The 23,604-nt window shown below is 54.3% G+C and overlaps 1 protein-coding gene across 1 annotated transcript in view; it reads left to right on the forward strand.

Moving 5' to 3' along the window:
• The window catches only part of RHBDD1 (rhomboid domain containing 1), a 125,183-nt gene extending 102,903 nt beyond the window's left edge, over positions 1-22,280 (forward strand). Inside the window, exon 8 of the mRNA XM_066345206.1 lies at positions 20,487-22,280. Coding sequence (XP_066201303.1) covers positions 20,487-20,581 — 95 coding nt within the window. The 3' untranslated portion in view covers positions 20,582-22,280. The remainder of the gene's footprint in view (positions 1-20,486) is intronic.
• The last annotated feature ends 1,324 nt before the right edge of the window (positions 22,281-23,604 follow it).

Here is a 23,604-nt window from a genome sequence, read left to right on the forward strand (position 1 = left end):
AGCGCCTTCTGCCAGGCCAGCCTCCCCCTCGCTCCGAACGCCGTCCGCGTTTCTGAAGGAAATTCAATCCATATGTTCCTGATGTCACTGATGCCTAAGTCATTAGAATGTTATTCCGTAAATGCGATTTCATGTTGGGAAGTCATCGTAAAGTATTTTTAGGAGACTTTCATTCTTCATAATGCTGCATTTTTCTTGGTGTGTTGCCTTGTATTCAAACACGCTGTATATCATCTTAGCACGCATCCTGTGGTGAGGCGGGAAGGAAGTCTGGAAGCCAGCCGCAGGCGGGGGCTCGCCCAGCACGCTGGAAGCCGCCTGGTTCTGTTTGCAGGGGTTTATAACGGTAGTTCCCTCCTCGGTTGTTCACGCTGTGTCCCCGGCTGCGTTTTCCCCGGTCTTATCCTGCCCAGCCCTCTCCCGCCCTGGCCCCCAAAAGGCTGCCCGTGAAGAAGAATTGGGAAGAGAGAACAAGGAGAAACAGTAGGACCCAGGCGCCTCCTCGGCTGTATTCCTGTGCCCTGCGGGATCCTGTCTTCCCAAAACTAAATGCCCACTCCCCTTGACCAGCCAGCACTGCCCGCTGGGAGCATTCAGGGGTTTCACAAAATGTCCACAAAAGGGAAAAGTAAAATTTAATTTAGGAGCAGTCTACAGCTTCTCATAATTAGGGCAAATAGATGTTATCTGTTCAGGGCTGGAGCTCATTGAAAGCTCATGGTTTTCTGTTTTGTTTTTCTTTACTAAAATAGCTTCTTTATTTAAAAAAAATCTGTCTCTTTGGAACCTCTCATGATCTGGACCAAGTTTTATCTGTACGCGAAGCATCCTGGTTGGTGTATTTGTCCACCAGGGACCTCTGCTGGCTGCAGACAGCCCCTAGCAGCCCCGTCTTAGGGGGAGTCGCTGTGTGTCTGCTCTGAGCCCCGAGCAGCCTCGTCTTAGGGGGAGTCGCTGAGTGTCTGCTCTGAGCCCCAGCAGCCTCGTCTTAGGGGGAGTCGCTGTGTGTCTGCTCTGAGCCCCGAGCAGCCGCGTCTTAGGGGGAGTCGCTGAGTGTCTGCTCTGAGCCCCAGCAGCCTCGTCTTAGGAGGAGTCGCTGAGTGTCTGCTCTGAGCCCCCAGCAGCCCCGTCTTAGGGGGAGTCGCTGTGTGTCTGCTCTGAGCCCCCAGCAGCCTCGTCTTAGGGGGAGTCGCTGTGTGTCTGCTCTGAGTCCCCAGCAGCCTCGTCTTAGGGGGAGTCGCTGTGTATCTGCTCTGAGCCCCGAGCAGCCTCGTCTTAGGGGGAGTCGCTGAGTATCTGCTCTGAGCCCTGAGGAGCCTCGTCTTAGGAGGAGTCACTGTGTGTCTACTCTGAGCCCTGAGGAGCCTCGTCTTAGGGGGAGTCACTGTGTGTCTGCTCTGAGCCCTGAGGAGCCTCGTCTTAGGGGGAGTCACTGTGTGTCTGCTCTGAGCCCTGAGGAGCCTCGTCTTAGGGGGAGTCACTGTGTGTCTGCTCTGAGCCCTGAGGAGCCTCGTCTTAGGAGGAGTCGCTGAGTGTCTGCTCTGAGCTCCCAGCAGCCTCGTCTTAGGGGGAGTCGCTGAGTGTCTGCTCTGAGCCCCAGCAGCCTCGTCTTAGGGGGAGTCGCTGAGTGTCTGCTCTGAACCCCCAGCAGCCCCGTCTTAGGGGGAGTCGCTGAGTGTCTGCTCTGAGCCCCAGCAGCCTCGTCTTAGGGGGAGTCGCTCTGTGTCTGCTCTGAGCCCCAGCAGCCTCGTCTTAGGGGGAGTCGCTGTGTGTCTGCTCTGAGTCCCGAGCAGCCTCGTCTTAGGGGGAGTCGCTGTGTGTCTGCTCTGAGTCCCGAGCAGCCCCGTCTTAGGGGGAGTCGCTGAGTGTCTGCTCTGAGCCCCAGCAGCCTCGTCTTAGGGGGAGTCGCTGTGTGTCTGCTCTGAGTCCCGAGCAGCCCCGTCTTAGGGGGAGTCGCTGAGTGTCTGCTCTGAGCCCCAGCAGCCCCGTCTTAGGGGGAGTCGCTGAGTGTCTGCTCTGAGCCCCAGCAGCCTCGTCTTAGGGGGAGTCGCTGAGTGTCTGCTCTGAGCCCCAGCAGCCTCGTCTTAGGGGGAGTCGCTGAGTGTCTGCTCTGAGCCCCAGCAGCCTCGTCTTAGGGGGAGTCGCTGTGTGTCTGCTCTGAGCCCCGAGCAGCCTCGTCTTAGGGGGAGTCGCTGTGTGTCTGCTCTGAGCCCCGAGCAGCCCCGTCTTAGGGGGAGTCACTGTGTGTCTGCTCTGAGCCCCCAGCAGCCCCGTCTTAGGGGGAGTCACTGTGTGTCTGCTCTGAGTCCCGAGCAGCCCCGTCTTAGGGGGAGTCGCTGAGTGTCTGCTCTGAGCCCCAGCAGCCTCGTCTTAGGGGGAGTCGCTGAGTGTCTGCTCTGAGCCCCAGCAGCCTCGTCTTAGGGGGAGTCGCTGAGTGTCTGCTCTGAGCCCCGTCTTAGGGGGAGTCACTGAGTGTCTGCTCTGAGCCCCGAGCAGCCTCGTCTTAGGGGGAGTCGCTGTGTGTCTGCTCTGAACCCCCAGCAGCCCCGTCTTAGGGGGAGTCACTGTGTGTCTGCTCTGAGCCCCAGCAGCCTCGTCTTAGGGGGAGTCGCTGAGTGTCTGCTCTGAGCCCCGAGCAGCCCCGTCTTAGGGGGAGTCGCTGAGTGTCTGCTCTGAGCCCCGAGCAGCCCCGTCTTAGGGGGAGTCACTGTGTGTCTGCTCTGAGCCCCAGCAGCCGTGTCTTAGGGGGAGTCACTGTGTGTCTGCTCTGAGCCCCAGCAGCCGTGTCTTAGGGGGAGTCGCTGTGTGTCTGCTCTGAGTCCCCAGCAGCCTCGTCTTAGGGGGAGTCGCTGAGTGTCTGCTCTGAGCCCCGAGCAGCCTCGTCTTAGGGGGAGTCGCTGTGTGTCTGCTCTGAGCCCCGAGCAGCCTCGTCTTAGGGGGAGTCACTGTGTGTCTGCTCTGAGCCCAGCAGCCTCGTCTTAGGGGGAGTCGCTGTGTGTCTGCTCTGAGTCCCCAGCAGCCCCGTCTTAGGGGGAGTCGCTGTGTGTCTGCTCTGAGCCCCTAGCAGCCTCGTCTTAGGGGGAGTCGCTGTGTGTCTGCTCTGAGCCCCAGCAGCCTCGTCTTAGGGGGAGTCGCTGAGTGTCTGCTCTGAGCCCCAGCAGCCTCGTCTTAGGGGGAGTCGCTGAGTGTCTGCTCTGAGCCCCCAGCAGCCTCGTCTTAGGGGGAGTCGCTGTGTGTCTGCTCTGAGCCCCAGCAGCCTCGTCTTAGGGGGAGTCGCTGTGTGTCTGCTCTGAGTCCCCAGCAGCCCCGTCTTAGGGGGAGTCGCTGAGTGTCTGCTCTGAGCCCCCAGCAGCCTCGTCTTAGGGGGAGTCGCTGTGTGTCTGCTCTGAGCCCCAGCAGCCTCGTCTTAGGGGGAATCGCTGAGTGTCTGCTCTGAGTCCCGAGCTGCTGCATCTTAGGGGGAGTCACTAAGTGTCTGTTCTGAGCCCCCAGCAGCCTTGTCTTAGGGGGAGTCGCTGTGTGTCTGTGATCCACAGGTTGAGAACCCCTGCCTAGGACAACTCGAAAGCCAACAAATAAGGGTTTTCCGTCTTAAAACTGTAACCCTGTCTCTTGATCCTCCCAGCTGTCCCCTGGAGCACCCGCTTTCTGTCCACACGGACCAGTGGGTAGCAGGATGGCCGCCTCTCCTTTGATGACTGAGGGCTGCCGGGAGGAGGCCCAACTGCCTCCCAGCCTCGCCTCCCTCCGGAGTCCGGCTCACAGGCCTTGGCGGATGAGCAGTGTGATTCTGACCCAGGATTCCTCTTACACAGCACCTAGGGGGAAGAGCCTATGTAAATAATCAGGGTCTGACCCTGCAATACCAAACACTCCACATTCTGAGCATGCGTGGTCACCAACTACCAGTCTAAGATTTGGTTTGAAATTCACTGGGCCATGTGCTCACTGCGGAGCCGGGTGGGGAGAAAAGTCCGTTGAGGAACACAGGAGCTCTTTGACAGAAGGTAGGAAGTTAACTGCCTACCAGTGCACGTTTGACTACCTGTGGCCTGACTTCAGAGAAAAGCCCATGTTCTAACAGAGGCAGGTATGCGTTGCTTGGTCGCAAGCCTGACGATTCCTTGTGGCCGGCCAGGCCACTGGAGTGACCCCTTCTCCTCGAAACCACGTTGGAGCACAGGCATTGTCCCGTGAGCTGAGCCGCGGGCACGTCACCCTCGTCGGTGAGGATGAGGAGAGAGAGGTCCCGGGTCCAAAGTTAACAGAACTGGCCAAGGGACCCTGGGTAAATTTCTTAACTTTTCTGAGCTCTGTTTCTGCGTCAGTAACACAAGGGGGTATCTACGTAATCTCCAAAGCCTAGCTCGCCTTAGAAATCCTGTGTCCATTTAATACTAGTCTTACTGCACAAGTCCCATGGGGGTGAATATAGGCACTTATTTACACCATATATTTATACCCGTCTTAGGCTTAAATAGGCTTGTCAAGAGAAGAAACGACCTTACTCGTCCTTATTTTCCCTCTGTCTAGCCTGACACACAATAGGTGTTTTTAATTAATACCGCCTGTATTCATTAAGAAAGGGGAGAGGCGGCAAGTTGCTAACAATTAAGACAGTCTGGAAAGTCTGGTGGAATGAGACATTACAAGTTGCAAACCCAAACAGAGGAGAGGTTGGAGAGATGACAGTGAGACAACTAGCCGTGTTCTCCCGGGGCTGGGACTGGTCAGGCAGACTGGCTGTGTCCCTGGTTGTCTGGGACGTGCCTGGAACATCCTCGCTAGTGCTTAGCTCTGTACCCGGTGCACAGTGTGCACGCAGCGCAATGTCAGCTGTGACTAGCAGGAGGAAGATGAGTTCTAGTTAACCACCGCCTGCCACGGTAAGTGCGTCGTCACCCAACAGAACTGACACTGGAGAACAGCCGTCCTTTCCCGCAAACGGTACTGGACTTCCCGTCTGACTCGGGACCCCGCCGCGGGCAGCGTCCGTTCTCGGGCACAGGGCTGAGGTGAGGCTGAACGGACACTCGACCCCACGATGGTGTGTGTGTGGCTTTTTCGAGTCCTGAGGGTCTAGGCGGTCACTTCTGTTGGGCCTCTTGGTCCATAAGCGAAGATGCACAGGAGAGGCCGTTTGATTTTTCCAGTTGACCGAAAACTAAATGGGAGTTTGCACTTAGAGGTGATTTTCTTAGGGACTTGCAGGCACCAGGATGCTCTTCAGTGTCTGGTGCCCACCCTGAGGGCAGGGTGATGCCCGTCTGCCCACCTGCAGCACAAGAGCTGATGGCCCAGCTGGAGCTGAGGGTGTGACCGTATGACTGGGGATTTCTCCCCCAGGTACTGGTACCCACCGGCACCGTACCTCGTTCCTACAATACGATTGACTACACTCCCTGTGCTGTACTTTATTTCCCCGTGAGGACCATGCAGCTACCTACCTGGACTTCCCACCCCCTTCACCCCTCCCCCACCCCTGCTCCCCTCTCGCTGGGTGGGGACTGGCTCCCGCCCTGATGCAGAATGTGCTCCCTTAGGCCGAGTGCCGCTTCCCCCTTAACTCTAGAACGTTCACTTCCCTGCGAGCAAGTGGGAGGAGACCAGCCTGGGTTCATAGGTCAGGTTCTGCATCCTGACGGGAGAGAAGAAGGATGCCACTTCTAAACACCGCCAGCCACAGACTGGGACAGTAGGCTGCCTGACAGCACTGCCCGTGGGATTCGTGTTACCCGTGCAGGTACTGCGGAGGGAAAGCCCAGGGCTCTGTTTACCCCGCCCGCCCCTGCTCCTTACAGTGCCCCGCCCTTTTCTTAGAGGCCGCAAACCAATCGGGCAGTGGAATAAGACACAGGTTACAGATCCGATGTGGAAAAACATCCTCCGCAGTCCTGAGGCCCCAGGGAAAAGGGGCCTGTGTGGCCATTAGCTGCTGAGCCTCTGCTCTCTGAGGGAGGCACTGGAGGCCCAGCGAGGTGCAGGACCCCGTGGTGCGACGGCCACACGGCATCTCGGGGTCCCCAGTTCGGACGTCGGTCCACCCTCCAGCTTGCCCCCCCTCCGTCTGCTTTGCATCCAGTAGGGTCGTGCCTTCGTGGCCGCCGCCTCTTTCTCCTCTGCAAACGTTAATATGAAATATATTTGCTTGGCTTCTCAGCCTGTCCTGCCCCCCGTGTGTCCGAAATAGCCAGCTGGAATTCATGAGAATGTTATGTCTTCAGATGTTTATAATCTGAAAGAATCCCTTTTGGTGGTGTTTTTTTAAATAACAAAATGACTTGGACGGCGGTATTTTCTGTTGGAAAGTGAGCCAAGTTCACAGTGCAGCGATTACAATGCGATGCATTATGTATCATTTGTAGCACGCCCCGGGAGCAACGGGAAACCATGCAACGCCGTCCCGACCCGGCTGCGTAATGAGCAGGATCAAACGCTGTGCGGAGAGACGCACAATCGTCGCGCATCCGAGGTCAATAAAAATAAGAAAACGTTCTGATAAAAGCGGTACCCCCCAAATTACACTAAGAGCAGCCCCTCGATCAGGCTGCGCATATGTGGAGAGCCTTCATTGCCAATTAAAGAAACCTTTTTGAGGTTTAACAGCTCATCAATTCGCACTGGGAATGCCCTATTGTTCTGAGGTTATAAGTCTTGTCTTTGAAATGTAGCAGTTGTACTCGTATATTTATTGCATTCCTCCAAGAGTACCATTGTAAACGTGAAGAGTTTGCATTTCAACTGAAATGCCAACAATGTGGCTTGAAAATAGTTTGCCACATCAAAGAGCGGCTGTTGGGGCATGTTTTTAAAATTCTGTTGTTGTTTTTTTCTGTAGTATTTAAAGCCACAAATGACTCATAGGACTATGTTCCGTTTAGATCAGTCATGTTGGTGGAGCGTCCTTGCTGGGGTTTTCGCGCCCTTATTTTTTCTACCCTAAAGGAACTGTCAGAAAACAGGTCTAGGCCTTTTGCCAAGTCAGTTGTCCTTCGTCTGCTATCTTCCAGAAACAATCCTGGAAATGTTGTTATACTGTTGTTTAAACAGCAACAAATTCTGTGCCTTTTCATGGCCATATATATATATATTTTTTTTTAACTCAAAATATCCACTGTGTCAACTTGGAATTTCTTCTTTATGTGCCAATTATGACCCCTTCCCATTTAAAATAGAACAAAACAAAACAACAAAACCCCCACTCATTTTCCTTTTTTGCTTAGCCAGTGGTTAAAGGGAAGAAAAGTGGAATGGGGAAGGGATAGGTATAGCTTCTGGTTTCCAAGACTGTACGGGGACACGGGGCTTTGCTCCTAGGGGTCCAGGCCGTGCTCTCTGCTGGTTGTGAGACCTCAGGGAGTCACACACCCTCCTCGAGCCTCAGTCTGGAAATCTGTAAAATGAGGACAGTGCCTGCAACCTTCCTCTCCCCCCACCTTCCCATCCATCCATCCATCCATCCATCCATCCCTGGGGAGAGAATGGGAACACAGACCCTCACTGTTCTTGCCTCCATAGAGCTCACGACCTAACGAGGATACCCATTGCTGACCTAATCAGAGTCGTGCATCATTACTAACTGCGGTACCTTGTGCTTTGGAAAAAAAAAGGCGATGTGATCTTTTGAAAGCTTAGGGCAAAGGGGTCACACAGCCTGTCCTGAGGATGTGGTAGGTGAGCTGAGGGCTGCAGGAGGAGGAGGGGGAGAGGAGGAGGAGGAGGAGGAGGAGGAGGGGGAGGAGGAGGAGGAGGGGGGGAGGAGGAGGAGGTGGAGTAGGAGGGGGAGGAGGAGGAGGAGGAGGAGGAGAAGGGGGAGGAGGAGGGGAAGGAGGAGGAGGGGGGTGGGGAGGAGGGGGAGGAGGAGGAGGAGGAGGGGGAGGAGGAGAAGGGGGAGGAGGGGGAGGAGGAGGAGGAGGAGGGGGAGGTGGAGTAGGAGGGGGGAGGAGGAGGGGTAGGAGGAGGAGGAAGGGGAGGAAGAGAAGGAGGGAGAGGAGAAGGAGGAGGAGGGTGGAGGAGGGGAGGAGGAGAAGGGAGAGAAGGAGGGGGAGGAGGAGGGGAGGGCGAGGAGGCAGAGGAGAAATAACTGGTGAGATGGAGTAGAGGGAGGGCAGGCTTACTGGGCAGGGTATGAATTTTGCTCTTTAGTTTTAAATGAAAGGAGACCCTTGGAGGAACTTAGGCAGAGGCTCCCGTTGGTCGAGAGACGCGTGTTTCTGAAGAGCTCTCCACAGCAGTGGGCAGAATGGGGGGGGAGAGAGGAGGACCAGAGGGAGTGTGGGAGGTCGCTCAGGGGCTCGGACACCCGTCCAGGCCACAACGCCGGCACCGGCGGCACGGGCAGCGCGGGCGACCGGCAAAGGGAGAGGAACGGACGAGTTGGGGAATATTCAACTCAGAGAGACAGGATTTGGTGATGGGTTGAAAAGGGGCAGGTGAGGGAGAGGATGGTTCTGGGATGACTCCCGGACCTGGGCCTGTGTGACTAACTGGATGTGCAGTGGGGACGATCCCAAGAGGAGGCAGCCTGGAAGGGGGGTTATTAGTGTAATAGGTGCCACCTACCCTTGGTTGCTTTGGGCCAGGTGCTGACATCCTTGGATTCATTTGTTTCAGAGCATTTCTATGACCTAGGTTTCTGCACCGCTCAGGGAGTCAAGTACGCAGCTTGGCCAAGGGCACAGAATGAGGGGCAGAGCCAGTGTTCACTCAGGTCTGTGTGGCCCCAGAGCCTGTCCCCTGCCGGAGCCAGGCTGCAGGAGGGCACGTTGTCAAACGCTAGTGCCCACTCCAGACTTGACCAGAGACGTTTGGAGGATGGGGGATGGTAGGGAAAACAGCTGTGGTTAGGCTTGCTCTGTTGTTTATCGGCTGCAAGCACCTTGCATGATTGGTGCGTGAGCTCGTGGCAGAAAGCCCCGTGTGTGTAGCCCGTATAAGGCTATGGGTGCTTCTCCCCCCATTGTGAGGTGTGGTTTCCTGATACCCTCAGCGCCTCTGGAAAAGCGGTTTTCCTTTGCTTATTTGTTCGCCCTTCCCTGCGAGCCCCCCCTAGACGTGGCCTGACACTCCGCCTCTGCAGTTCCTGTACCATCTGCCCGAGTCCAGTGTGACCCTGCCTGGCCTCGGCCACCAGCATGACAGGGATGAAACTGCTGAAAGAGAAACCAGGAAGCCAGGCGGTGTGAACAGGCCCCTGAGAGATCTGGGTTCTGGTCCCGCCCCGCTGCGCTGTGTAGAGCAGGAAAACCCCGTTCCCTCTCTGGGCTTCTATGTCCCATCTTGGAAGTGAGCAGGGTGGGTCCCACTGTCCCCAGGTCCCCCTTTCCTGCTAAGAGAAGCCATGACTGCTGTGATGGACTGCGTGCGTCTCACAGAGTCTCCTTGCCACACTCCTTGAATCGTCAAAGCTCCGCTCGAAACCACAGCCTGGCCTCTCGGGCTAGCTCTAAACCGGGCCACAGCACAAGCTCAGATGTTTGCAAAGAGGCTCAGAAAGCAGCGTACTCCTCCCCCTTATCTAATCCAAAGTAATCCAAATCCTCATCTGACCCAAAGGAAGCCCAATTCTGGGTTTCTAACGTGGAATTTTAAGTCCAAAAATGTAGTTCTGAGGTCTTCCTTTCTGTTCCTACATTAAGTTTTATTTTACTAGAAACAATGAACATCTAAGAGTAAGTCATTTTTGTTGTTTTGAATATCTGTCCATAGCATAGGCTGTTTTGTTTTTTTAAATTTCTGAGCGATTCTAGGTCCATTTGAGCCAGTGAGAGGCAGGCTGTTTTGAGGGGGTGAAAACAGTGTTGAGAAAGCCCCCAGGTCTTCCTGAGGCTGAGAGGGCTTGTGCAATAGAGGTGTGTGTGTGTGTCTCCATGCACAAGCTCTCTTTCTCTCATGGGACATAAGATCAGAACTTGGCATGGGTGGGGGTGAATTCATCAGACCTTAAAGATCACACAGTCAGCGGTAGTCAATGCTCAGGGTTAGGTTAAATGCCGTCAAACACAAAAACAAGCTTGTTTGTAAAATGGATCGTCATCTTTCTGGGCTAGTTTATCAGGTCACAGGAATTCCCAGCCATCCCCGCGCCGGCTCTGACCCAGAGAGAGGCTCTCAGCTCTGAGGTGCAAAGAGTGAGGCTCCTGCTCCTTTGTACTCTCCCCAGCGTATCGCCCAGAGCTTGTCCGCTCCCCACGGACAGAGGTCCTGTGTCCTCCTCCTCCTCGTTCCCGCGGCCGCCGTGGTGGAGGGGCCCAGCCGGGTCCTGAAACCACTGGCCGTTGCCGGTCAGATTCCTGGCTCTGTGCTTCCGCCGAGGGGGTCCTTCTTCCTCACTTTCTCTCACCTCCTCCCCCTCTGCCTTGTCGTGACCCCGCCAAGCACACAGCTGGCCACAGTCCTCTGTCTCCTGGTGGTGGAGTGGGGCGGACAGCCCCCTGGCCACCCCCAGCCCGCCCTGCTGGTCTGGGCCCCTTTGAGCCTGGCTGTGACGCACCCTCATTGCAGGGTCGCTCAGAACAGCTGGTCTGGCTCTCGGTCCACCTGCGACAGAAGGCGGCCAAGCGGCTTTCCGCTCCTGTGAACGAGCTGCGAACCACACACAGCGGTCCTCCGCCACCGCCCAGGGTCCCAGGGACAGCTTCCCGGGTCAGGGCCTGCTTTCGCAGTGATGTGCCGGTTATCAGTGTCCCTGAACATGTACTGTGGACTAAGCAGGCTGGTGGAATTTGAAAGGTAGGCCTAATCTGAGTTTTTAAAGTCTTAAGATAGCGTTCGGCTTAGATGTACGTGACTCCCCACGTGACTCCCCACGTGACTCCCCACGTGACTCCCCACGTGACGCAGCTGTTTCTAGCCACTGAACGTCCTCTAGTCCAGAACCCAGGGCCCAGGCAGACGTCATGCATTTTGTAATCAGTCTGGAGCCTCCTCTGAGCACTTCTCTCTCGGGATTTGGGAGCCTCTCAGGATTCCTGCACTGTGAGGCCCCCCACCCACCCACCACTCATCTGCCTGTGTCCATGCCCTCTAGCCTCAGGGTCCTGGCCTGGCCCTACTGCACCCCTCTCGGCCCAGTCCTGAGGGCGTGTTAGCTGGCTCTCTGTCGATCCCGCAAACATTGATGCTGCACCCACCAGGGACCCAGGTCCAGAAGTGAGTCACTTGGTTCCTAGGACTGAGCGACTTGGGTCCGGCGTCAAGGCTAACAGCATCTGCAGGGCACTACTGCAGTCGGACGTGCTCTGTTCCTCAGGGAAGCCTCTTGCTTTGGTATCTTACCTTGAACATCCACATTGTCTGGAATGGAGCATCATAGCAAAATCTCACAACTCCCAGCATCTCCAGCTCAAGACAAAAGACCGACTTCTACAAAAAGCAAATGACATGCTGCTGCCGAGGATGGTCAGAGCCAAACAGGACCCCAGAAGACACGACTGCATTCCTCCGATCAAGTTTCTCAAAGGGGCGCTGGTCACGCCAGGCCCCCTGGAGGCGCCCGTGAAGAAGGCTGACTCCCGGGTCCCACCACAGACTGTGATCTGGGATACGCACCGAGCAGGGGCGGGACCTGCTACAGGTCTCCCCTCACTTGCTGCTAGTCAGTCCATCCGTCAAGCCTAAGGGTCAGCCGTCCCCACCCCTTCCCACCCCAAGCCCCCTAGCCTCGATTCCCCTGGCAGCGGTCACCTGCCACGGTTGTCCAGTGTGACCTGGGCTTGACCCCTGACTGGTCACTTTCATCAGAAGTTTCCAACCTAAGTTTCCTTTGTCCCTTTTCAAGGTCTCCTGTTGACTCTCCCTCTTTTTTTCCCTTATCCCTGGATTTCTTGGGATGATGTTTACTTGTATTTTTTTTTTCATGCCCAAATGTTCAAGGGTGTTTTCAGAAGACAGATTCCTGAGGGAAAGAGGCTAATTCCAAATGGTCCAACGGTTTCAGAAGTCGTGGAGACATTATCTTGGGCCTGTGCTCCAAGAACTGGAAATGGGCTGTCTCTGATGTGAGATTCAGTCGAAGGGGGTGAGAAAACAAGTGAGCCAGGTCTGACCGTCATCAGCAGTGCTCCCCTGTTTGAGGGCCGGGATGCAGTGTCAGGGACTTTGTTGCTTCTGGTGGAAACTTACGTGCATGAAAGAGGTGACCCAGAGAGTGACATTTATCCCTCGGAGGGAGGGAGCTGCTGTCCCAGGCGGACAGCTGTGTGTCCCTCTGATCACTGGGGACAGCCAGGCCACCCGTCACCAACCTGCCAGCTTTGGAGACACCACCACAGTCTCTCCGAGCCTGGGCTGACCAGGACAGCCAGCAGGGAAGTGTCACAGGCTCAGAAATTGGAGACACCCCCTCCGGGGAGGAACCGTCGGTGCTGGAGGCCCTTGCAGATTGCCAGGGCTGACGGAGCACTCAATTTGGAAGTCCCCATGCTGTGCCCTGTAGCACCTGCGCCAGGCTCGGTCCAGACGAGCGCCAGGCCCTTCCCGGCCTCACTGCCTCCTCCAGACCCTCTGCCGGGCTGCTCAAGCAGGGGCGGGGGGGGGGGGGAGAGGACTGAGGGCAAGTGTCAGCGGGGCTCTGGGTGAAAACGTGGGCCAGTAAACAGGAGCACCCCGCCTGCGTTGAAAAGAAGTCGTGTTTAGCATGAGTGCACACAGGATCAATTGTCTTATCGCCACAGATTGTATCTGTGTATCTCTTCTAATTTGGCATTCGAGGGACGGATCATGCCAGTAAAAGCGCTCAGCTGTGCAAGGCCATATGCACAATTGCAAGAGTGAGTTCTGAGCTTAGAACTGGTGAAGAGATCCACACCACATCCACAGCCATGGCCACAGCCGCGACCCTACCTCCGTCTCTCTCTGTCTGTCAGTCTCCTCCGCTCTGCAGGAGTCCGCTGTGACGTGGGAACGGCTGGCTGCTGGCAGATAATGCCCAGGTCACAGACCATCTAGACAGTAAACAGCTCCGTAGTATTTGGTGCAGCAGCTTCTGTGGAGCCCATCTGTTTCAAAATAACCGTAATTGTGCTTACCATGGGGAATGCTTTGTTGGCTGGAATCTGCCCTAGTTTTTTCTCCAGCAGATTTGGTGTCCTGGGCCTCTGGCTCCACCTGCTGGCAAGTGTAAATACTGGCCTGAAACTCAGGGTGGATCTTTCCAGTTGAAAGAAAAATGCAGGCTGTATGTATGTAGCTCAGTGGTTCGGTTCCTGAAAGCCAGCGTAGGTCAGGATCACCTGGGAGCTCATTAAAAACACAGCGGCCTGGGCTCCATGCCAATCCTGCTGAGTGGGAAACCCTCTCAAATGTGCATGCGCTCACACCAATGGTTCTGAGCAGGCCACAGAAAACTGTCCTCCCCACTGCGGCCTCCCTTAAAATTGCAGCGGTGGGCCAGCTGAAAGACAAAGCTCAGAGCTGACTAAGGGCCCGAAAAGTCCAGAGACGGGAGCAGGGAGCCAGAGTGGAGTCCAGCAGGGAGCACGGGCCGGGCGGGAAGGACGGAACAGCACCCCCCCACACACACCCCCGTGCAGGCCCTGCTAAGACCCTGCCTGCGCGCGTGGGTGGACTCGCACTCAGAAACACATCTACTTTTTGGAGCGAGCCTCACCTAAGCGGACGGAAACTTGTTCCCGCTGCTTGTAAAACAGAGCCTGTCTCCAGATTGCAATGGAGGCGGTAATACTGTTCGGGTTCACAAATCCGAGTCTGGGGATTCGGGAAGACGAGTCAGACGCCTCACATCCGGAGCAGCGCAGAAAGGGACCAGGTTTGAATCTTGACTCGGCCGCTGACCAACTGTCTGGCCTTGGCCAGCTACTTGAAATCTTTAAGGCTCGACTCTTCTATCTGGAACAGACAAGGAAATTGTACTCGGAAGGACAAGGAGAACAAAACCACGTACAACAGTATGGGTGGGTTTCACAAACATGCAGAATGAAGGCACGTGTGGAGGATTCATACTGTGTGAATCCGCTAGACGAATGAATCTACCCTCTTAGAAGTCGTGTAGGGGGAACTCTTGGGGACGGGGTAGTGACTGAAAGGAAGAGGCACGGGAGGCTTAGGAGCCCTGGCAACATTCTGTATTCCGAGCCGGATGTTGGCCTCACACGGTCAGTACATGAAAACCGATCAAGTTGTGTGTACACTTTTTAAGAAGCGGGGGAGGGTAAGCAGAGCGAGCGACGTGCACTTGTCCAGCAAGCACTCACCGTTTCTCCCTGGCCTTCCTCGGTTCCTGCTGGAGGGCAGACCACACGTTGTCTGCACTGCGGGAAACACCGGACCTGGCACCGGGGACCCAGGAGGTTAGGTGACTCGAATTGCTAACCGGATTGTAGCCTGTTGATTTTCAAGTCAGTTGTGGCCGTGAAAGGTCCCCCAAGTTAACCAGCCAGACAAGGAAGAAACGTACAACAGGTAAAGGTGGCAACTAATGTGAACTCCATTCTTCTCAAAGCTTCTCATTTTGAGATTCCAGATTGTGTTTTTGAACTAGGAGATCCCCGCCGTTGCTGGCTTGATTGGTGGAAGTGTGGGAATGTGAATTTTTTTCTCTCTCAAGTCACATCTAAATATTATCTATCTTGTAAACCATACATTAAAACTTCCTTTTTAATGAAAGTTATAAGGTTGTAGGTGAATTTTACGAAGGGGATGGAGGGACTGAGCGAAAAAAGGTGGGGGGTGAAGAGAGGGGAAAACTCATGGGCACAGACAGCAGTGTGCTGACGGGGCAGGAGGGGAAGCTCTGGGGGGTGGTGCTGGGCAGAGAATGGATTTCGAATGGAGAACACGATACGGTGTACGGATGGTGTATTGGAGAACTGTGCCTCTGAACCCTGTGTAATTTTATTACCCAGTGTCACCCCAATAAATCCAGTAAAAAGCATAAAATAATAAAGAGGTATAGATAGGTAGATCATTATAATTAGTGGCTCAAAAAGTGGTCTATTGTCCTTCAGCACCTCCCCTTTTCAAGGATTGTCTTGTTGTTGGACATGGGCTTTTTCACTGGCTTTTTCTGTCTTTGCCCGTAAATGACTTGACAGCCATCTTTTCAGAAGGCATTTTGGGAGCTTTATAATTTATGGAATTCTAATAAAGTAACACTGGAAAGAAAGAATGTGGGTCCCAGGCTGCGGCCCTCGTTTGGCAACGGAAGTCTCAAAGAACACTGGTACTTTATTTAGAGGTGTTCTGGGTTTTTTAAAACTCCCTGTGCAAAAGGTAATTGCCTCTTGAGCTCCCTAGTTTCAGGGAAAGATGTGCCGTCCTATGACTGCACTATGGTGTATGGTCATTTCACTGAGTGTTTATCCGATCGTGAGCAGGATCTGTGACTACCAGCAAATTAACCTCCTCTGTTTACAGCGGTGGCCGACAGCGGGGCAGACGGTCATCAGTGCACGGTGTTCTTTTTAGCAATTCTTATCGGGATGAAATTGCTTCTTCTCCCTTAGCTGTGAAATGCAGAGGTTCCTGCATTATACATAAGGGGAGAGAACTGAACATTTTTCCATCAGGAACCATGAATCAATAAATCTTATGATCTCACTACTGGTGCTATAATTGAGCCAAATCGTCTTAAACTGGGCGCTGGTCCTGAGGCTCTTTGAGGCATGCTCACTGTTTCTTCGAGTAAAATTGAGGGCTGACCTCCATTTATAGAAACACAGAGGCAAAGCTCATAAATACTAACATTCTGTACCGAGTTCATCCGGGAAGGACTGTCTCACCCAGACCGAACACGGTCCGCGCGTGATGTAACTCGGTGGAGAAAAGAAGGTCTTAGCCGAGCTCTCATTCTCCCAATGGCCGAAAAGCTCCCGCATGTTCCAAAAGTGTGCGGCCAGTTGGCGGGTCTTAATTACCTCTTTGTATCTATTTTTTGGGAGGCAGATATTTAGTAACTAGCGACTTCATGGTTTGCACAAAACCCTGCCAAATGATCTTCAAGCAGAGCTGGGCTCTATCTTTTAAAAGGTCCCTGTTTTTGTTGTTGTATTTTGTATCTATCTCGCACAGTTTACTCTGTATCCATATAACAAGTAGACATTTGACACATAATTAGCAATGACGTTAGAGACGGATCACCGGAGCCTCCCGACGATCCTCCGACCTTGACCACAAGCCCGGCACTCAGCGTGTTACATGCCGCGGCTCTTCCGGTCCTCGCGACAACCCGGGAAGCGAGGTGCTCTTCCTAGTCCCATTTTACTGATAAGGAAACGGAGGCCAAGTGTAGGGAACCTACTTGGCTCAAGGATGTGTAGCTAAAAAGTAGAGAAGTTGTGGCTTCATCCCAGGCCGTCAAACGGCAGAGTGCTGGCAGTGACCAGGCCCAGCAGCGTCCCCTCCCCAGCGAGCCAGCTCGAGCCTGCCCTGCTGACAGGAAGACTCGCCTGGGTGTCCCCTCTGCTTCTGAGCGGGGCTGGCGGGCCTCCCAGCTCCCTGCCAGCACTTTCCCGTGACACCTCAGGGGACCTCAGCTCCTTTGACGACGCAGCTGAGGCCCTGAGGCCCGTCTAGATCGTCTCTACATGCTGAACAAATGTGTACACCTACTGAAAACACACTCCCTTGGAGAAACACCCGCCAAGCATCCTGGAGGTTGTAAAGAGAAGCCGTCGATGGAAAATGTAGAAACGGTTGTAAGAAATAAGTGAAAAGGTGAGGCATTGGAAGACGAAGCTTAGCTGACACAGAGGAGCAGCCAGGAGACCCAGGGCCCTGGACGCAAAGCACAGATGTGACAAATTGAGTAGGTGGGTGGGTGGCTGACTCACATCAAATATTAATTTACACTTGAAAACTTTCCCCAAAATGTAACCACTGGGATTAAGAAGAGTGTAGTTTCCTTTCCAGAGCCGGAAACGAAGTAATTACGTCATTCTTCGGACAGCTGGGTGGCTTTGATACAATCAGAAACACTGAATTGGGAGGATTTAAAAGCCCATAAAATTAGGCCTGGTTACAAGTCAGCGTTGCTGTTGCCGTTGTTCTGTTGTTATACCCAAGGCCCTCTGGTGACCTGGAAAGCCGAACCACTCAAGTGGTCAGTGAAAGTTCAGGAGACCCCATGTGGGGACTCGGTAGTCACGCCTGTGATGGCAGGACAGTTCCCCAGCGTGGAGGGATTAGACTGGGCCGTTTTCTATTCCAGGTAGTGGTCCCTCCCCACACAGCCATGGAGCAGAGGGACAGACACTCGGGGTTTGGGCAGGAGGATCGGGGATGGGACAGGTGTGATGTGTAACGTATTCAGGGTGTCAGTGGAAGGAGAACCAGAATTGACAGTCGCAAGACCCAGGTTCAAGTTTCCCTTTCCCTGTGCAAATATCTTTGTAACATGAAGCATGTCCCTAACACTCTCTGAGCCTCGGTTTCCTTATCTGCAAAACTGGGTTCCTAAAATTGGAACTAAAAGCTTACTGAACTAGGACAGCGTACCGGGGCTCTGGCAGCAAAAGAGTGATTATGGTTCCTCCTCGGCATGAGCTGTCTGCTGTGGCGTGTGGCGTGTCCGCTGTGGCGTGTGGCATGTCTGCTGTTGGCCAGGCCCGCCCCTCCTCGGACACCCTGCGAAGGGGTCCAGCCAGCGTCTGTGCGGCTGCTCATCCTGAGAGCCGGAGCCCAGCAACCTGCATGGCCGGTCTCCTCCAAGTCCTCCCTGCGTTTCCCTTCGTGGAGACGCTACCCCTCCGGGCGCCGGGAGCCCCTGTCGGTGTCTGAGCACTCGTTCGGCCTCTGTGGGTCCACGCCCCGAGCCCGGAGTCAGCGTGCCACGCGGAGCTCCCGGCTGACTCTGCCCGCGGCTGGTCCCCGCAGCCCCCTGCCCAGCTGGCACGGGCTGTCGCAGCCTGGCCCGCGCTCATAAGTTCCATTAAGAGGAGTCTTATTGAAAACAACTGTTTGAGGGAAAGAAAAGCAGGACTTGGATGTTATAACAAAAAAACAATTTTAAGCAGCAAACTAATGGCAATCGGACTCATGAGTCTCTCCGTGTCAAGGCGTTTGCCACTTTGAACGAAGAGAAATTCCTTCCCAGGAATGCATGGCCCAAGCCATAGCCTGTCAGAACTGTCGGTCGTGCCGTTCATAAACCCTGCGGCGGAAGTCCTGTAAGCCTGTGTGTTTGCACCGCCTGTTTCAGGAAAGTTGAGAAATGGACATAAACAGGGTGGGCAAAAGTAGGTTTACAATTATTTGTATGGGAAATAGTAATACAAGACTAACTCAGTGTTTTGTGTAGTCACAACTGGACACCGACCTTCACCCCACCCTGTGTCTCACTATATAAAACCCCGGAGGGAGCGTTTCCCCGGCCGGGCGGGCGTGGGCCCTGGCCTGCCCAGCTCACCTCTGGGTTACTAGGCAGGGAGGAACCCGGGCGTCAGGAAGGGGGACTCTCCGGTGGTCTCAACAGGAAGGGAGACCCAGATCCGGGTACGCACGGGGCTGTCCATCACGGGGGAGAGCAAACATATAAGGGGGCTACCTTCTGACTGCCGTCTACCACTCTCCCCTCTGACCACTGCAGCTCGGGGCGTGGACTGAGCGTGCTGACTCAGCCCCACGCCGCTTTCCCCGCCGTCTTCGCAGCAGTCTAAACAACTGTCGTGCCACTGTGTCCCCTGTGAGCTCCGTGGACGAGGTGCCGCGCTTGCAGAGCTGGCAGGGGGGGGGCCTGCTGTTCACTGCTTTTCCCCCCTGGCGGGACCCCCTGCCCACCCACCCTTCCCAGCCCGGCCAGGGCTTCCGGAGACATTTACCTCACCCTGCCCCCCAAGTCAGTCGCGTCAGAGCCTCAGCGGGCAGTGTTGAGTGTCGTTTTGTCTGGCTGTCACAGACACCCGCGGAGGTCACAGGCAGGCGCGGCTGAGTCAAGCCCGTGTGTTTACTGAAGAGCCGCTGTGTGACCAGGACGGTGCCAGGCACCGGGGGGCAGGGGGGCTGGCAGGGGTGTGCCCTGCCATTTAAGCCTGTGATCCTCATAGGAGAGGGGACAGGTGTGGACAGTAGCTGCTCGCTCGGGCAGGAGGTGGTGACTGTTGCATGAGGACCACCAGAAGGAGGTGCTGGCAGCTGCAGAGCTAGAATCCGGAGGGAACGTTTCCATCGGGGCGGCCGGAAGGCAGCGCGGTTTGGGTGGAGCATGGGAAGAAGAGGAAGACGTTCGGTCAACGTCTGCGATGGGAGGGGCCTCTCAGAGCCGAGTGCCGGTGAGCAGGGGGTGGGGGTGGGGGAGCGAGGGGGGGGAGAGGAAAGGTAGCCCCTGTTAGGTCCACGCCCCAACAGTGCTTCTGTGGGCGGTGTCCTGCGCGGCTGCCTCCGGGAGGGGGAGGAGGCTGCATCCCTTTCATTAGATTTAGGTTCCTTGCGGTCAAGTCCTATCTGTATTTATTCCTTCATTACTCCCACCATGTCTGAAAAAAGAAAATGTTTCTGTATGTGTGGTGATTGAAATGCTGCTATCATTACACACTTATATTTTCGGTGTGTTTGCTGGCCCAAGAAACCCTTTGCCGTGATGACTTCCATTATCCTTCCTATGACCTTCAAATATTATGTCTGCATGTTTGCCTGCCTGCCCAGATGCTGGTCATTATGGAAATCAGGTCCACGCTCTGTGGTCCATGCTGCCCTGTGGGTGCTCGTGCATTTCACACAAGCCAGGAGGCGCAGGGGAGGGGAGGGGGGAGAGGGGAAGGGGGGGGAGAGGGGAAGGGGAGAGGAGAGGGGGGAGGGGAAGGGGAGGGGAGAGAGGGGAGGGGTAGAGGGGAGGGGGGAGGGGAGAGGGGAGGGGAGGGGGAAAGGGGAGGGGGAGGGGAGGGGTAGAGGGAGAGGGGAGGGGTAGGGAGAGAGGGGAGGGGGAGGGGGGAGGGGAGAGGGGAGGGGAGGGGAGAGAGGGGAGGGGTAGAGGGAGAGGGGAGGGGTAGGGAGAGAGGGGAGGGGTAGAGGGAGGGGGAGAGGGGAGGGGAGAGGGGAGGGGAGGGGGAGGGGGGAGAGTAGAGGGGGAGGGGGAGGGGAGGGGGAGGGGGAGGGGGGAGAAGGGAGAAGGGCAGGCCCAGAGGCTGATCTAGAGAAACCAATCAGCACACTTGCTGGGGAAGTTACAGATGATGACAAGTCTTTTCTGAGCATTAAAAAAATAAAAAATTTTTTTAAAAAATAACACATTAGGGAAGTTAAATGATGCAAATTATGGAGCATGGTGGAAGAAAAAAATTAAAATTGGAGGATTGTCAGGAAGCTTCCGAATGAGTCAAATTAGGTCTGTAGACCAGACCATGGCTAAAAATGTGTCCTCGATGTTGAAATCGAGCGTTGGGAGCTAACGTTGGAATGTGTTGTTCCGTTTCTGTTCTGTGCTAAAATGAAGATGACCCCCCTCCCCAAAGCCACGTCCTCTCGGAGTCCTGGAGCAGGGGCCCCGTGCACATCAGAGCTCTGTCTGACCTTCCTGTGCTTTCTTGTGACAGGAAGCAGCAGCGGTGCCCCCCCTTCCTATGGCTTCCGTCTGTCACCTGAAGAAGACGTGAGGAGAAAACGGCTCCACAGGTTTGACCGCCAGTGAGGAGACGCCGCCCCTGGGGCAGATGTGGTCCAGCGGTGTAGTTACTGCCTGTTTCTCCCCCCCCCCCAAAAAAAAGCCTAATTCATTGTTAACAAAAGCTCCGCCCTGGCCGGTCTCCTGGGACCCCAGGAGTCCAGAGTCACCAACAGGTTGACTGTCGCGAAGCCAGCCCTGCTGAGTGCTGCTCACAGCCGTCCGGGAGCGGCTTTCTCCTGGCCTCGTCGCCGCTCCCAGACGACGGCATCCCTCCACGTAGGGACCGGTGTCCACACACCTTTCTGCTGCCGTTGACCCAGGGCGCCTCCGCCTTGTTTTGCTTCTGAGGATCCTGACCTTCTCCGGGAGGCGTGTTTTCACCAGCTCTGAAGAGCGAGCTCGCTTCTGCCTGGCGCGCTGCACGTTCGACCCTGCAGGAAGTCAGCCGTGCCGGGTCCTCCTGGCACGCCGCCCTGGTGGCTTCCCAGGAGCAGGATGCGGCTGCCACAGCACCCTGCGTTCTAGTCTCCTTCGAACCCCCGTGCTGTGGCGGGTGGCGGGTGGTGGGTTAGGGTTGGCAGTGCCCTGGGCTTGACGCGTCTCTGCCTTACGGAACGTCTGACTGTAAAAGCTTAAGTGAGACCTCAGATAGGGAAGCCACGCTCTCTTAGACATCAGGTGGCACCAGCAGCCGGGCAGGCTCTCCAGGGGCCGTCCGTGTACCTGGGATGTGGCTTGTGTTAACCTGTCAGCAAAGCAGCAGTCAGTGCCACACGCACAGTGGAGCCAAGGTGCTCATTCCCACTGAGAAGTCACTCTCGACAGTGTTATTCTCATAAAAGTGCCTTTTAATTGGCTACTGTCATAGCCACTTGTCTACTCAAGTGTCCAAGACACGCCCCTGGCCTCTGCCCTGCGGTCTGTCCACATCGTCTGACTCCTGGTGCCTGTGTTTCATGAACAAAAGATATCACTGATGTCTTCGTCACTGAGATATTTATTTTTTAAAGAGTTGGAAGCAAAAAATATCTTTCTATTTGCATATATCTAGCATTTGTATAGAGTTTTTTGATAATGAAACTTGTATATGTATACGACAAACGTGTTAGGGAAGAAAAGAAGCCGTATATTAACGGGGTTTTGGGGAGTGGAGTACACAGGATTTTGCTTTCTGTTTTTTATAATTTTACATTGCTCTCTTTTAAAAATGTGTGTATGTATATATGTGTGTATGACTTCTGCAACAGAAAAACTGAATTATATAATAATAAATCAAAAACTATATAATCATGAAAATGGACTTAATAATAAGTGCTGTTTATTGAGAAAAGTCATGCTATAAACAGAAATTATAAATAAACAATTTTAAAATCACCTGGATTGTCACCACTCAGAAGTGCCAGGGCTGATATTTGGGGAGTAGTATTTTCACAGTTTTTCTTTGTATATATTTGATAAATTTGGAGCATACCAACTAGGCAGTTTTTGTATGCAGTTCTTAATCTGAATTCACTTCAGAAAACCTTTGGCACTGCACGTAGATGAGCTAAGGCAACTGCCTGAGTCTGGGAGCCCTTTGACTTCGCATCGGGCACAGTGATACCTGGGTCTCTGGGTTTGTTTATAACTGGTGTAAAGCTGTAGCTTATTTATAACACGAATTGTATATATAAGTCTGGTAACTTCAAACATGTTTGAAATAAAACTCTACAAATTCAAGTCCTGTTTCCCCGTTAGGAGTAACCTCATCATCAGACGTCATCTTCTGAAACCACACTGAACAAGTGACGTGTTAGAACACTTATATCACGTCCTCACTGTTACTCCCGCCCAGCCACACAAAGACGCACCTTCTGCAGTGGAGCGTGGACTGCAGGCGGCTCTGGGACCAGGCCTGGGCCTTCTTTGTCTTTCCACACTTTCCCCTCCCCCTCCACCACCCAAGGCTGGTCCTGCTCCTGGTGAGACTTGTGAAATGTTAAGTTTTCCATCAGTGTTTTTTCAATAGCTCGAAAGTCTAGTCACTTTATATGGAAGTATTATTATTCTGATTATTGGTGTTGGAGTCCAAGAATAGTAGTAGCTCCTGGCTCTATCTGACTGGTCCAATATGAAGACACTGGAATTGGATTTGGGATGATACGCACACCTTTACTGATGGAGTGGAACATCGCTAACCCTCAGAGGTGTGGGTTAGGTCATTTTAGTTATAAATATAGAACAGTGATCTTAGCACAGCATCTCAGAACTGTGAAGATGCTCTGGAAACTGTCATCATCACGTTGCTCAGTTCATAGGTTTGCCCGTAATTAGGGCTTATTATGTTCCCTGTCCATCTTACTTGTTTTCTACAAAAAGGAATCCCCAAAGTTATGCCAACAACTTAGAATTGGGTTGAGGAAGACAAAAGTAAGTGTATTAGACTAATTATCTCTAATAGGTAATAAGCCTCTAGAGCTGGTTTTTAAATTTGATTTGTTTGCTTAGTAGCAATTTCTGGACTGTGCTCAACATCTGTTTCCCAGAGTTTTGGTTGTGGTAAGGCAACTTGCAAAACCTCAACTCGGAATCTCGGTTCTCAAGACAAGGGAGTGGTTAAAACTGATTCCTCTGAATGACCCTGAGCGTGTGGCGTGGGATTGCGAAGCTGTGCGTGCACGCCCCTCCGCACGTCCCCCCCGCAGGCCCCTCCGCAGGCCCCCCCCCCCCGCACGCCCCCCCCCGCAAGCCCCCCCGCACGCCCCTCCGCCCTCTGAGTCACCCGCAGCTGAGCCTCAGGCTGAGCCGTGAGTGGCTGGGTCTAGCGTCCCAGCAGGCCCAGGGCCGGCCTGCGTCCTTGGCATGTGTTCTGCCGCCTGGGGGGTGAGTTAGCTGAAGGGGTGAGACCTGCCACCAACGGACTGGAAGACAGAGGCTGTGTCCAGCCGCGCCTCCCTGGTCCCAGTCCTGCTTCCTCTGGAGAGATTCAGAGATTTGGTAAAGAATTATAATCAATTAGTCAATTTTAAAAACCTATCATCTCTTTCTTTCCCTTCCAATGGATTATT

The sequence above is a fragment of the Saccopteryx leptura genome, chromosome 7, assembly GCF_036850995.1.
Source record: "Saccopteryx leptura isolate mSacLep1 chromosome 7, mSacLep1_pri_phased_curated, whole genome shotgun sequence".
Classification (NCBI taxonomy): domain Eukaryota; kingdom Metazoa; phylum Chordata; class Mammalia; order Chiroptera; family Emballonuridae; genus Saccopteryx; species Saccopteryx leptura.